The 13,245-nt window shown below is 35.7% G+C and overlaps 1 protein-coding gene and 1 long non-coding RNA gene across 2 annotated transcripts in view; one reads left to right on the forward strand and one right to left on the reverse strand.

Moving 5' to 3' along the window:
• The first annotated feature begins 394 nt into the window (after positions 1-394).
• sdk (sidekick cell adhesion molecule) overlaps positions 395-13,245 on the forward strand; it is a 75,490-nt gene continuing 62,639 nt past the window's right edge. Inside the window, 2 exon segments of the mRNA XM_068297144.1 lie at positions 395-477; positions 1,185-1,525. Of these exon segments, the coding sequence (XP_068153245.1) occupies positions 1,363-1,525 (163 nt within the window). The 5' untranslated portion in view covers positions 395-477; positions 1,185-1,362.
• On the reverse strand, positions 8,539-9,193 carry LOC137587281 (uncharacterized). The gene is made up of 3 exons (XR_011033912.1): positions 9,031-9,193; positions 8,858-8,949; positions 8,539-8,800 (listed from the first exon to the last, which is right to left on the reverse strand). It is a non-coding gene; the product is annotated as an uncharacterized lncRNA (long non-coding RNA).

Raw genomic sequence — 13,245 nt, forward strand, 5'->3', positions numbered from 1 at the left:
ACATAGTGACAGTGGGCGCAAAGTAATTTGTCACGAATATTGGTTGTGAATGTGAGCAGCTCAAGAGGCTTGTAGATCAAAGAGATTTGTATTAATTTGGAATTTCGATTGCAATATCATAATTGAATTATTTGCAGACCATTAATTGAAAGCAATTGCATTGAATGTTAATATGCACTTCTAATATTTTGCTTATGCATTTTATTTAAAACAATTGCCTATTGTTGATACCGACAATAGCAAAACACTCCTAAAGATTAAATCACATTCGACTAGTACGTATCATCGAAATGATGTTGAAGTTTTGGCTAGATGTTCAAGCGTATGCAAACCACTGTAACAGACTCATGCCACCGACAGCGCTGCCAGCAGAGGCTACGGTATATTTTCGCAGTTTGTTTTGTGCTCGCGTTGTGGAAGGTTGTCGTCGTCGCTTTGTTGGAGTTGCTCGGTCATTCTCGGGCAAATAACGTAAACGTAAAAGCAGTAGGGAGACGAAAGAGAGATAAAGACAGAAAGAGAAACGCTGTAGATGTATGCGTGGGATCGCGCAATGTGAAGATCTGAGATGGTTTTTTTTTTTTACTACTTTTTTTTCTGTTGATATAAATTGTGTTTTTTACTGGTTTTATTTTGTTGTTAAAGAAAGAAGAAACATAGCGAATGGAAAAACATAAAACAAATTGTCAAATTGTGTATGAGTGTTTGTGTTAAGCCATCTGTGAGCTTGTATGCCTCTCTGTGTACATTTCTGTGTGTCCGTGTGTGTGTGTGTGTGTGTGTTTGAAAGAAAAAGAATTGCATACAAAAAACAAGTTCTTGCAACCAGTCCCAAAAGGGTTCAGCAACGACTAAGAGAAAGAGAGAGAGAGAGAAACGACTTAGGAGCGAAAGAGAGGGCTATAAACAAAAAAAAAGAAGTAACAAAAAAGGCGCGATCAATGCAGGCCTCGCTCTCTCTCTCTCTCTCTCTCTCGCCGTCTTAAATGCTCTCTTATTCTCTTTTTCTCTTGCTATCTAGTCTTAGGCGCTACCTGCGGCAGGTGTGCGTGTGTGTGTGTGTGTTGTGAGTGAGCGAGCGAGCGAACAAGCGAATGGCTAGCACAAAGCAAAAATGTGGCAACATATTTTTGTTAACCTTTTTTCTCTCTCTCTCTCTCTCTCTGTCTCTTTGACTGTCTTAGTCATTAGCCAAAATGTTTCATAAATAAATGTATTAATAAAACAACAAAAACAATAAAAGATCAACTTTAAAACATAGTTTAAAATTCATAAAGTCAAAAAGGAAAAACATAAAACTAGCCTCCAGTGAAGGGGCTATCAAAACAAAAATAACAACAACAACAACAACAACTGGCACAAATGAAGAGCAGGCAGCGACGATCGTTGGCGTCGTCGCTGCGTCGTCCAACTCAAGCTGCCGCAGCAGCAGCAACAACAACAAGAAAAATGCTTCTTCTTCTTCAGCTCATCGTCGGCTTCTTTGCATTCAATTTGGACAGCAGCAGCTGCTCATGTTACGCGGGTAAGTTCTGTGTTCCTCTCCCTCTCCCCCTACTCCCTCTTACAATCTTACTCTCTCTCGCTCTCTCTCTCACTCAGAGTTCCTCTTTACACATTTTTGTGTATTTTTTTTTTTTTTTTTTTTTTGGATTGCCAGAAACAAGTACTAAACAAACAGCCGTGGGAACATGGCTCCCTCGTTCTATCTGTCTCTTTCTATTTTCCACATTCTCTCTCTCTCTCCCTCTTCCTCTCCCTCACTAAGCGATTTGTCTTATCAAACTAAACTAAACCAAGCCAAACCAAGTAAAGTCGATGCAACAAAAACAAAAAAATTAATAAAATTATACCATAAACTTTTCCAAGATTAACACACGTTTCGACAATTTTCCAAAGTAAAAATTGTTGGTTTCTGTTGGTTTATTTTATATTTTGAAAAACCTTATTTTATAGTTTGGTTTTGTGAACCAAGTTGAGTAAAGAACCCAACAGAACCCAAGAATCTGCAGGTTCAAAGTTCGATCAAAATTGTCATTAAAATAAGCCAAGTGAACAACTTATATCGGCTAAAGCAGAATAGGATATTACCCCAATGGTCGGCTATGTCCGGATCTGTGTTCAGTTTAAACTTTACCTGAAAAAATATGCATGAGACGGAGAAATATGAAGACCCTATAAGCAACTGTGAAAGGTTCTTATTACTCCACATATGTATGTATATGGATGTCATATAGCTTAAGGCTACTCCGATTTGGCTTTTCATTATCACAAATATCACAGTAAAATGAGCATAGGTATTTGTTTCAAGTTACGAATTATTAGAGATCTGGGAAATTACAGAAAAGAGTATACAATTTGCAGACAGTTTATCTTAGTAATCGGAGGAATGACGAATTGACAACGATCGAAATTCGCTTACTTATTCAATTTGATACATGAAAGATATATTAGGACTCAGAATGATATTAGAGTCAAATAGGAAAAAATGTAATCAAGAAAAAGGAGACAAGAGCAAAATTGATCGATAGATTAAGATGATTATTGACTCTCATCAGACTTATGTATGTAGTTAAGATACATTGATTATTCGTTAACCATAATATTATGAATTATTAAACTATTGCAGAAAGCTTTATAATAGCCATTAACGCATTAAATGCAACCCTTTTGTGGTTACACTCTTCTAAAATGTTTCCCAGCTAAATATACATGCATGTTTCCTGCTTCTGCTGTGGTCTTTGTATTCAATAGATCAAAAAAAAAAACGTTTTTTCACCTGTTTCATAACTGAAATGCAAAAATAACATATTGGCATGTCTAAGCCAAAAAAAATTCGATTATCCACACCCCCAAACAATTTCAATCAGTGTGTGTGTGTGTGTGTGTGTGTGTGTGTGCGGTGTGTTCCCATCATCATCATCATCATCATCAACATTGTGTGACATGATTCTAGGCTGTGTTTTTATTATGTTTTTGTGGTCCAGCCTCCTCTGAACGCCCTCCCTTTGGTGCTGACAGCAAAATCACAGTGGCTATCAAACTGTGGACAATAAACTGGCTTCTCAGTATTAACTGGTTTTTCTGTAGTTGTTGTTCTTTTCGTTTCGTTTTTTTTTTTTTTTTTTTTTTTTTTTGCTTCCTTCTTTTCCAAAGGTAAAGTTGAAATTGAAAATCTTAGATTATAGTTCATCGTCGTCGGCTCCATGCCCTCATTCGATTTTAAATGCCACTATTGGTTAACAAACTATCGCATACTTTGGCTGCGATAGTTAGACATAAGCATTATGGTTAAATTTATAATTTTCTAACTTGACTTACTCTCAAACCTTTAATTTTTTCCAAAATATATTGTCTTGAGTGTCCAAATGTCATTCTAGGATTGACAAAAACGTTTCCTAAAGCTATAATGGAATGCTGAAAGATGTTTGAAGTATTCATAAATTTGTATAACATTAGAATTAAGTCTCTTTTTAATGAAAGTGAAAGGAGGAGCAACTTATCAAGTGATCAAGAATTCATTGTTAAGTCGGAAATACTTATGTTGCAAACTTCCGGACAAAACAAATATACCCACAAGTACATACATCCATCACTACATATATTGCACACAAATCCCAAAGAGGTACATAAAATTGTTGGATTTTTATTGCATTACCAGCAACTGATGATTGACCCCCGGATTTCGGGCCAAAACAAACGGGACAACAAAAAAAAAAATGTGCCGGACCGGGGAATTATTCTAATGCATTTTTATTGACGTAAAGCAACACATCAGGACATCAGGCATCGGGTTCTGTGTATCAGGCATAAATAACAATAATAATATTGGTAATAACAATTCCATGCGGTATAGGCGCGTGAACAACAAAACGGTTCAGATGGCGGGGAGGGAGGGAGGCAGCTCTATTGCATAAATAGCGCAAAAATCAGCATGCCTGTTGGCAACTCTGGTCAACATCATGTATGTGTATGTATTTCTAATGCCAAATTACAAGCAGCGGGACAATGTTTGATCAGCTAGCCAAAACTAGCCCAGCTCTCTCCTTCTCCCCCCCCCCACACAGACCCCTCTCAACTGCACTTACTCTATCTCCCCTTATCTTTTACTGGGCTTTTTGTGTTATTTGTAGTTGGTTGGCTTTTGTTTTTGGCAAGGAGGCAACAAGCTAACACCGCATAAAATTATATATTGTACACACACACACACACACACACACACTCACACGGAGTTGGTGTTGCAAATGTTGAATAATGCTGATGATGATAAGCAGCAACAGCAGCGGGATAACCATAAACAAAATGGCAATCCGTAGCACTTTGTCGATGATGATGATAGGTCTAAATCATATTTCGAAACTCTCTTTTCTCTTTTGCCCAAAGAAACTATTCACTTTTTGTAGATCCTCTCGCTTTTCCTAGGACTTTTCTAACATCTTTCATCTGGTACAAGTTCTAGGCGTTTTATTAACGTTTCTTTAACTGACTTTATTAATATGAAATTGAAATTGAAGAAGAATCAATGAATTGAGAACCAAATCAGACGAATGTTGCTTTTGAATACTCATTTCTAACTCAAAACTAATCATCATTACAAAATCATCTACAAGGACTATACCATTAATAAGTCATTCAAATAGACAGATCATTCCAATGTTTAAAATTTTTAAAGATTTATTAACTTGATTCTTTAGAAAACATATTCCATCTGCTGAATAAACCATGGATGAATGATCTTAACCTATTCTTGATGACTTTAAGCTCTTAATCAGTTTACATATCGTTATAAACCTCCAAGGATGAACTAAGTAGCCTCCACCAAGGTTTAAGTATCACGATCTCGTTTGGATGTGATTGGCATATAATCTTTTTGATAGTAAAAATCCCTTTTCAATTTATGTTATATCACATCATTTGATATCATTGTGAATGGGTGAAACTTGTTTAGTTTCCGGTAACTTTTGCAATGCTTTCGTTGTTGTTGTTGTTGTTGTTATCGTTTTCTTTACATCATTTTTCACACAATTCAATTTGGCAATTTCTTTTTGGCCATTTTTTTCTAACGTTTGTTTTTCATTTCATTAAATGTATAAGTATATTATATATATATATTTTTTTTTATTTTCGTAAAGAAGCTTAAAAAGCCATTTAATTTCAGTTTATTTTGTTATTGTTGCTCTTTATTTGGCTTGAAAAGCGATTTCGTTGCAACTATTAAATTTAAGTCACAAGTTAATGAATGAATGAATGAAACGAACGAACGAACGAACGAACAAACAAAACGGAGTGAAAAAGAGTTTTGAAGCCAATTATATTGAAAATATACTCACCACACGAGGTGAGAATTGAATGTTGTTGTCTTTCTTGTTGAGTGAGAGATAAATAACTTCTAAATACTTTCCAGTTAATTAATATCCGAATTGAGAGAGAAGATTCTGTAAACAAAAACAAATATCGTCTTTCGTTTGCCTATGTCAACAAACTTTTTGGTGAACCCTCGTTTCAAGAAGACACAAAAATAAAAGGCCAAAATATAAACGTATAAACGGAAAGACAACAACAAAATTCAGCTGGACAAACAGAATTTCTTTTGCATTGCCTGTGAATATTCCAAAGTTGTCACTACAGTTTGATAGGAATTGACACACAGAGACAGACACACACACAGACACACCTGTTACTAGCTACCTACTTTCATTACACTGCTGAGATTACTACTCACAGCGTCCTAAGAATTTCATTTGTCAGCAATTTTGCTTCCTTTTGCAAGGCCAGAAGACTGAGAGACGACTCAGTGTCTCAGACAGAGACGACGACGACTCTGAAACTAAAATTGTCACTTAGGTCAGATTGCATTCAAAAAAAGAAGAAGCAGAAATACAGTTAAGCAAATAAATGCTGAAACCGTGTGAACATAAATGAACAAGAAAAATAAAAAAAATTAAATTAATAAAAATGTTGACAATGCTGCGCGACTGCTGTTTGGGCAAAGTCATTTCAGGGTCCTAACCCAATTTGACATATTCCCGTTAAAAACAACGATGGTAACGGAAACACAATTTAAATTTAACTTTAAATAATAATAATAACTATAAAGCATTAAGATAAAATACAAAGTGATTCAGTTTCAGTGACAAAAGAGAATTGGAATAGAATTTCATAAATTATAATCAAGTCTAAATGAAGTTTATGAGAAAAAGGACTCAATATTAAAAGTGTGTGTGTCTTAAACTTACTACTCTAATACTTGTTTTAACTATCTACCGACATATTAAATTTCATTAATATCTAAAGAAAACCAGCCAAGTTATAGGTGGAGTGGCTAAGGTTGTCCATTGGCTTATTTGACATTTAGATTGCCACAAATATTTAATTATTTATATTGTGATCAAATTCGTTTAAATTGTTTGTATTTCTATGAATTTTTATTCCATTAAGCATTATTTAAATTTGCCAAAGCTATTTGTTGTTAGTGTTTTTTGTTTAATAATTTTCGGTTGCAGTTTTTGTGCGTTTTTGTTTTCATTCTTCGTATGATATCCATCAAGTCACGTTCTGCAGATTAATAGAGATTTTTTGTTAAACATTTTTTTTTTTTATTATCAATCATTTGATAAAATCGAGAAAGTTGATGCATTTCATTATTGGAATGTTGCTGTTATTTATATTTCCCCTTTTTTTGTTTTCTCTCTCCTTAGTTTTTTTTGGTGAATTTTAAAAATGTTTGTTGCACTTCTTCTGCCCTTACCCACAATCGATGTGTAATAATTCGCCCAAAGGCCGACAACAAAGCCAAACAAAACATACCAAATAGCTAAAATAGCAATAACATATTTTATCATCAAAACAAAATAAACAAATACTTGGACAACATTTGTGGATTTGGATTTTGGGAATTTCGATTGGGTACAAGATGATGCGGAGCGAGAAGGAACAGAAGGGGGGGATGATGGTTGATGGTTGTGGAGCTGGGGGCAAGTTAAACTGAAAATCAAAGAGGCCGCTGGCTGCATGCCCAGCTTGTTATTGTTTGTTCTTTATATGTGCGTGTGTGTTTGTTTATTTTAAGGAGTGGGTGACCCCGACGTTTATAATTATGAGCATGATATTTAATCATATAGAAAATGTGTATGCAGAAATGCTTTGCAAAATTTCACTTTGTCTTTAAAATGAAATATTTACCTCCTGGTATTGATTCCTTTCGATTTTTTTGAATCAAATATAGAGCTTCAGTTTCTAAGAATAGTTTTGTTTTGTTTTTATTTTAGAAACTTTTCTTAATTCTTGCCTTGCATTTCAATTAGCGAACAATAAAACTACACATATTGAACACAAGAAGAAGCAGAATGTGAAAATGTAATGAAAACTTACTTACCTCCATTACACTTGTAAGACTTAATGAGCTTACATACAAGGCACGTAATATTTGCCACGTAAAAAAAAAATCAAAAATTATTTCCCAATTGATAATCAAGAATTCATAAATCTTTTTTTTACGATCGAAAATAATATGCCCTTACACATTGGTCAAGAGAGGGGGCGGGAGAGGTTGTGGTAAGGAGGGTAATCAAGGCCAAGAAGCGCTTCTTTTACCCTTTAATTTTATACGAATGAATGGGTATATCATTACCAATATTCAGAAGTGATTGCTTTTCGGTAGTGGGTAACTCAAAATCGACTTCTCTTAGAGGCATTGATTTGATGGAATTTTTACTTCAACATTTGAATAAACTGCATACAAAATGGTAAATTGTTTTTATGCGAGTTGCATACTTAACACAAAGAAGCGACGATCGAAATCAAAGAAAAAGACAACAAAAACAAAAAATGAGTGAATAAATTCGTGAGTGAGGTGGTTCTGGGATATGACAAAGACAAAAGGCAGGTGCAAATTGGAAGTCCAAGTCAAAGGCTCGGCGGCCAACGTTGTTTGGCGACACAAACTGAGACTTTTGCTTCTGTCTCTCTATACTACCGAGTATTAGTGTGTGTGTGTGTGTGGTTATGAGTGTGTGTGTGTGTCTGTGTGCTATCATTAGACATTTCCGGTCTTTGACTGCACTCAAATGCACGCAGTCGGCACACATCATCAGCAACGGCAGCAGCAGCGACAGGCGCGCAGTCATTGTTCATGTTTACCTTTTGCAGTTGGTGCTTCTTCATGGCTCAGGCCAACTCCAACTGCAACTTCTCCTACTTCGCCCCCCCTCCCCCCTTCCATTACCATCTCTTCACTTCTTTTGCTTCTTCTGTTTTCCATATGCCTCACATGTGATTTCAAGTTCTTTTTTCTAGTCTTTTTCAGGTAGTTTAAGGTTCTTTTTTCTCTTTATACTCTATAGACTATACAACATACACACACACACACTTTTACCTACATCCACAAGTACTACACACACACATATGTAAATATGTTTACATAAATGTGTATGTATAGATACTTTTTTGTAGAAACAGAAGGTCGAATTTCTTATCTACTTACACGAATTATGTCGAAATTTGTACAATCTTTCTCCAGAAACAAATCAAGACAAGTAATTTTGTTGGTGTATTCAAATATCAGCAGAAGATAATTTTATTTTTATTTTGTGTTCATTATCTTAAACTCCACATCCTAGTTCTACATCATAGTTCATTATTTGTCCATGACGCAAAACTGCAATTGACACCCAGAGTGCACTGAGCGCCGAACCGGTACCGTCATGGAATTCGTGATTTATTTAACAACATAAAGAATAATAATATATTTCTTCAATCACCAGAAAATCTTGTCACCCATCAATGTTTACATCAATAGTTTCTGTAAAAAGTCAAAAGTTATAATCTATGAAAAGGATACTTAACCCCCCATACATACCTTCTATGGACAATCGTGTTTAACACCATCAAACACATTACCAGAGTACATTCTTCGTCCCTCCATATTTCCCCTTCCATGTGCTTGTTCGTCTGCAAAATAGATTATGAAAACGCTTATCACTTGATGCACTTTAACTTAGATAATTTTGGTTTTTTTTCTTTCGTTCTTACGTTTAGGACTAGACACAAATTTTGGTGTTGAAAAAATTTCACAAAAATAATTTAGTTTACATTCTTTTTTTCTCCGAATTTCCAAAAAAAAGAATTTTAATTTTATTTATTCATTTTGTTCCGGGAACGACGTGTTAACCGTCTTGTGAATAAAAGTAGACTGAATGTTATGGGATTCTCGATTGAGTACTATGATTTTTTCATGTTGGCAGTGCCAACTTTGATTTCAGAAAAAATGGAAATCTAAATGTCAATTGAAATATGTGTATGTACATATGTCAGTTTGATTTTCATTTCATTGATAGTAAGATTTATGAAAAATAATCTCACAAAAATTGGTTTTTTATACCCTTGCAGAGGGTATTATAAAATTGATCAGATTCAGGAGACGTTTCCGACCCCATAAAGTATATACATATATTCTTGATCAGCATGAGAAGCTGAGTTAATATAGCCATGTCCGTCTGTCCGTCCGTCTGTGCGTACGCGTTTTACTCAGCCGTCTTAAGAGCTATCGGGCTGAAATTTTTTTTCGGGGGGTTTTTATTACCCGGCAAAAATAAAGTATGAAAACCATAAGGATCGGACCACTATATCATATAGCTCTAGAAGAACTAGAAGAAACATTTTCATAAAAATCGAGTATGCTATGAAATTTACATATGTATGTGATAATATGAGAGTAAAATTGTTTTGTTTGTATATTGATGAATTGAGTTGCAGAAAACTGAAGCTGGATGGTCCTAAACCAATGGCCAGTGGTGTATAATTTAGACTTATTGTCATTTAAGGACTCTTTGATCTTAGAAGGTAGCTTTCCCATTTGAGACTAATGTGGGTGGTGCTTGGGGAAGACCACATCCATCCCTTGTCGCACTCTCTGGTGACGCTTTTGGCGATTGGGTGTTAATTTTATTATGCAAACATTTTACACGCTTTATCATTTTTTATATAGACTTGAATCACAGGCACGATGCCGCATTTTCTGTTGGTTTTTTTTTTTTTTTTGTTGGTCCCATCCCCCTTCTGCGTGTTTATTGTTGTTCATTTTGTCCTGGTCGTGGTGGTGGTTCATCTTACCTTTTACCAACTTCTTTGCCTTTCAATTCCTAGCCCCCCATTCCTCTGTGGTCACAAGAGTTACACACACACACACACACACTTACACAGACACTGACACACACAGTAAGGTAGAGAGGTCCAAGAGTCTTGCAAGCCTCCAGCGGGTTGCTCTTCTTGTTGTAGTTGTTGTTGTTGTTGTTGCTGCTGCTGTTGTTTCTGTTGACGCGCGCTTTTAAATATTAAATAAGCCCCAACCAACGCGACAAACCAACAAATAAAACAAGTGAAGAAGAAAAAGCAGCGGCAGCAGTAGAAGTAGAAAGAAGAAAAAGGAGAAGAGACGTGATGAAGAAGAAGCATATTTTCAGTGCTTGCGCACGTCAAAATCCCACTCCTCTAACTCTCCCTTCCGGCCCCCTCCCACCCTTACCACAAAGCTATGGCAACAAACCAAGACCTAGACCGCCACTTTTGGCCCCTCCCTCCCCCCCCACAACATTCCCTATTCTACTGCTGCATTTGAAGTTATTCTGTTGCTTGGTTCTTGTTTTTTCTCTTTTTTTTTTTTTTTAACTCACTACCTAGTGTTTGCATTTTGATCCACCTACTTCAGGCAACTTCTCTCTCTCTCTCTCACCCCCACCACCCTCTGTGTCGCTCTCTCGTGTCGTCTTTGGCGGGACGAATGGGGAGGTGAGCCTCTTAGAGGCCATTTGTTCATTGCGCCGTCATCCTTAGTTGACACTTAATTGTGGCCACTTTTTTTCTTTTTTCTTTCTGTTCCATCTGTTTAGTCATCTACCACTATGTTTCTTCTTCTTTTATTTAGCTCACTTGTGCTGCTGCTATTGCTGTTATTATTATTATTGTTATTTATGGGGGAATATTTAATGATACTATAATTTTTATTCATCTTTCTTAATATAAATGAAATGCGTTTTCTGTGAGCCAAAAGAAATGCAAATGGAAACGATTTGAGACAAGCAAAAAACTGAATATTTCATGGGAGAGCTAGATTCTAATTAAGGAAGGACTATTATTAATATTAAGGCCATCTCACTTGCACTCATTGGAGTAATGGAAGGTTTTCCATTGCATCATGCTTCTTTCTCCCTATTCACTTTCTCCCTTAACATTACTTTCTATTAGTTCGATCCATTGATTGACAAGTGGAGGCATCCATTAAAATTGCATAATCTAAATAATTGTCATATTTGGTTTGGTTTTTTTTTTTGGTTTATTTAGCATTTTTTGCATTGCTAAAATGCATTCAGAAACACATTCTGGCTTGACCAGTATTTCCGTTTCTTGTTTTGCTTAGTATTCTTGGCTAAAAACAGTTGCCAATACATCCGCACACACACACACACACACACAATGCACACACAGTCGTCATCATCATCAATGAAACAGGCCCGGAAAACAAAACGACAGCAACAACAACAAAAAAAGACAAAGTGTGGCAAAAAGAGAAAGAGTTGAAACCCGAAAAAAGACGCTGAAAACCGAAAAACCCAACAAAAACTGACTGACTCACTCATACACATGTATACATACAGGCACACACACACACAATATTGGGTGAAGAGATCAATATGCATGATTCATGCCATTGGCATACATGTGGTTAAGTGCTGAAACAACACAGAAGTAGAATCACGAGGGGACAGGGGGGTTGAGGAGGCTTAAGCACAATTCTCTCTCCTCTACAGTTGACGACAGAAACTCGTTTGCATGGCCCACATTTACCTCCCTCAATCCACCTCACCACCCCCTCCCTACTCATCCAATACATCGTATCACAAACATACAATAGACACCTCCCCCCCCAACCCGCCCATTGAAAAGCAAACACCTCACCTTTTGTCTCTCTAGTTGATTTGGTGTTGGAGTAGAATTAGCTAATCGCTGTGCAACATCCATCATCGATATACCAAATTGGACATGACACAGAAAGAACCGAAACAAAAATAAAACAAAAACAACAACAAACAAATAAGCCCAACTGATAAACTGATAAACAACAAACGGCTGTGCCCCTGCCTCTTATTTGTGTATGGCCAGGCACGTGGTTGGTGATAAAAACAAAATTGAGTCGAATCAAAGTCAATGTAACTTTTTATTCTCAGTTACATCTGAACAACAAATTTATTAATTCTCCTTTTCTTCTCTTTCTTTGTAGGTAAGTGTTTACAAATGACCTAACGATCAGATTTTAGTTTGTAAGTATACAAAGAAAACAAAAACTAAGAATTAAAAAGAAACTTTATGGTGAAACCAGTTTAGCATATAAGCCAAAGAATGCATGTTTCACTATCTCCTCTGTATCAAGAGACTGTTTCATTTTCAGAAATCACTTGTCGTATGCGTAATAAATTGAATAACTCATACGACATGTGCACCTGTTGCATGTAATGCGAGCAGTAAACGTTGCGGAAGTTCTTCAAAAATTCTTCAAGATTCGTTACATTTGTCACTATCAGAAGAAAATCCAAAAAAAGTCAGATTTTCGGGGAAAATGAAAACTTATTTTGCAGTCTAGGTAAAAATTTAGTTATACATTCTTTATAGAGTTGAAAGTTAATTCATTGTTTACTTATTTAAATAAGGTTATGTCTTGTCTTTCAAATCATTGTTTCGGACTCTGTGATAATTGGCGGTTAGACTCACTTTTTAGTTGGAATCTTCAATTGCCTACGACAAAATGCCAACCTCAATAGGAAATAGTTCATTCTTGATAATAAATAATCACAAATTATTCAACAAATATTCTCAAACATAAGTAAAATATTTGAACAGACAAATCTATTTCAATAATGTCATCTACAGTCTTTTGGCTACACACACAAACGCACACGGACAGACACACACAGATACTTACGAGCTCATAAACAAACATTTACATTCATTGACAAAGCCAATTCGGAAATTCAATTTATTTAAATAAAATTAATAAAATATGTATAGAAGTGACTCTATGGTCTTGTGGTTATTGTTAGACTTTCCCTAAAAAGCTTTAATTAAACTGAGAAAATGGTTAGAGCATCTCACCATCTATGTACAAATGTTTCTTGCTCCATCTTGAGTGAGAGATCTATTCTAAGTTTGACTAATTTATGGAATTGACTGAGCCACAGACTTCTAACCTCAACT

Source organism: Drosophila tropicalis, unplaced genomic scaffold (genome assembly GCF_018151085.1).
Source record: "Drosophila tropicalis isolate 14030-0801.00 unplaced genomic scaffold, ASM1815108v1 contig_158, whole genome shotgun sequence".
Taxonomy (NCBI): Eukaryota; Metazoa; Arthropoda; class Insecta; order Diptera; family Drosophilidae; genus Drosophila; species Drosophila tropicalis.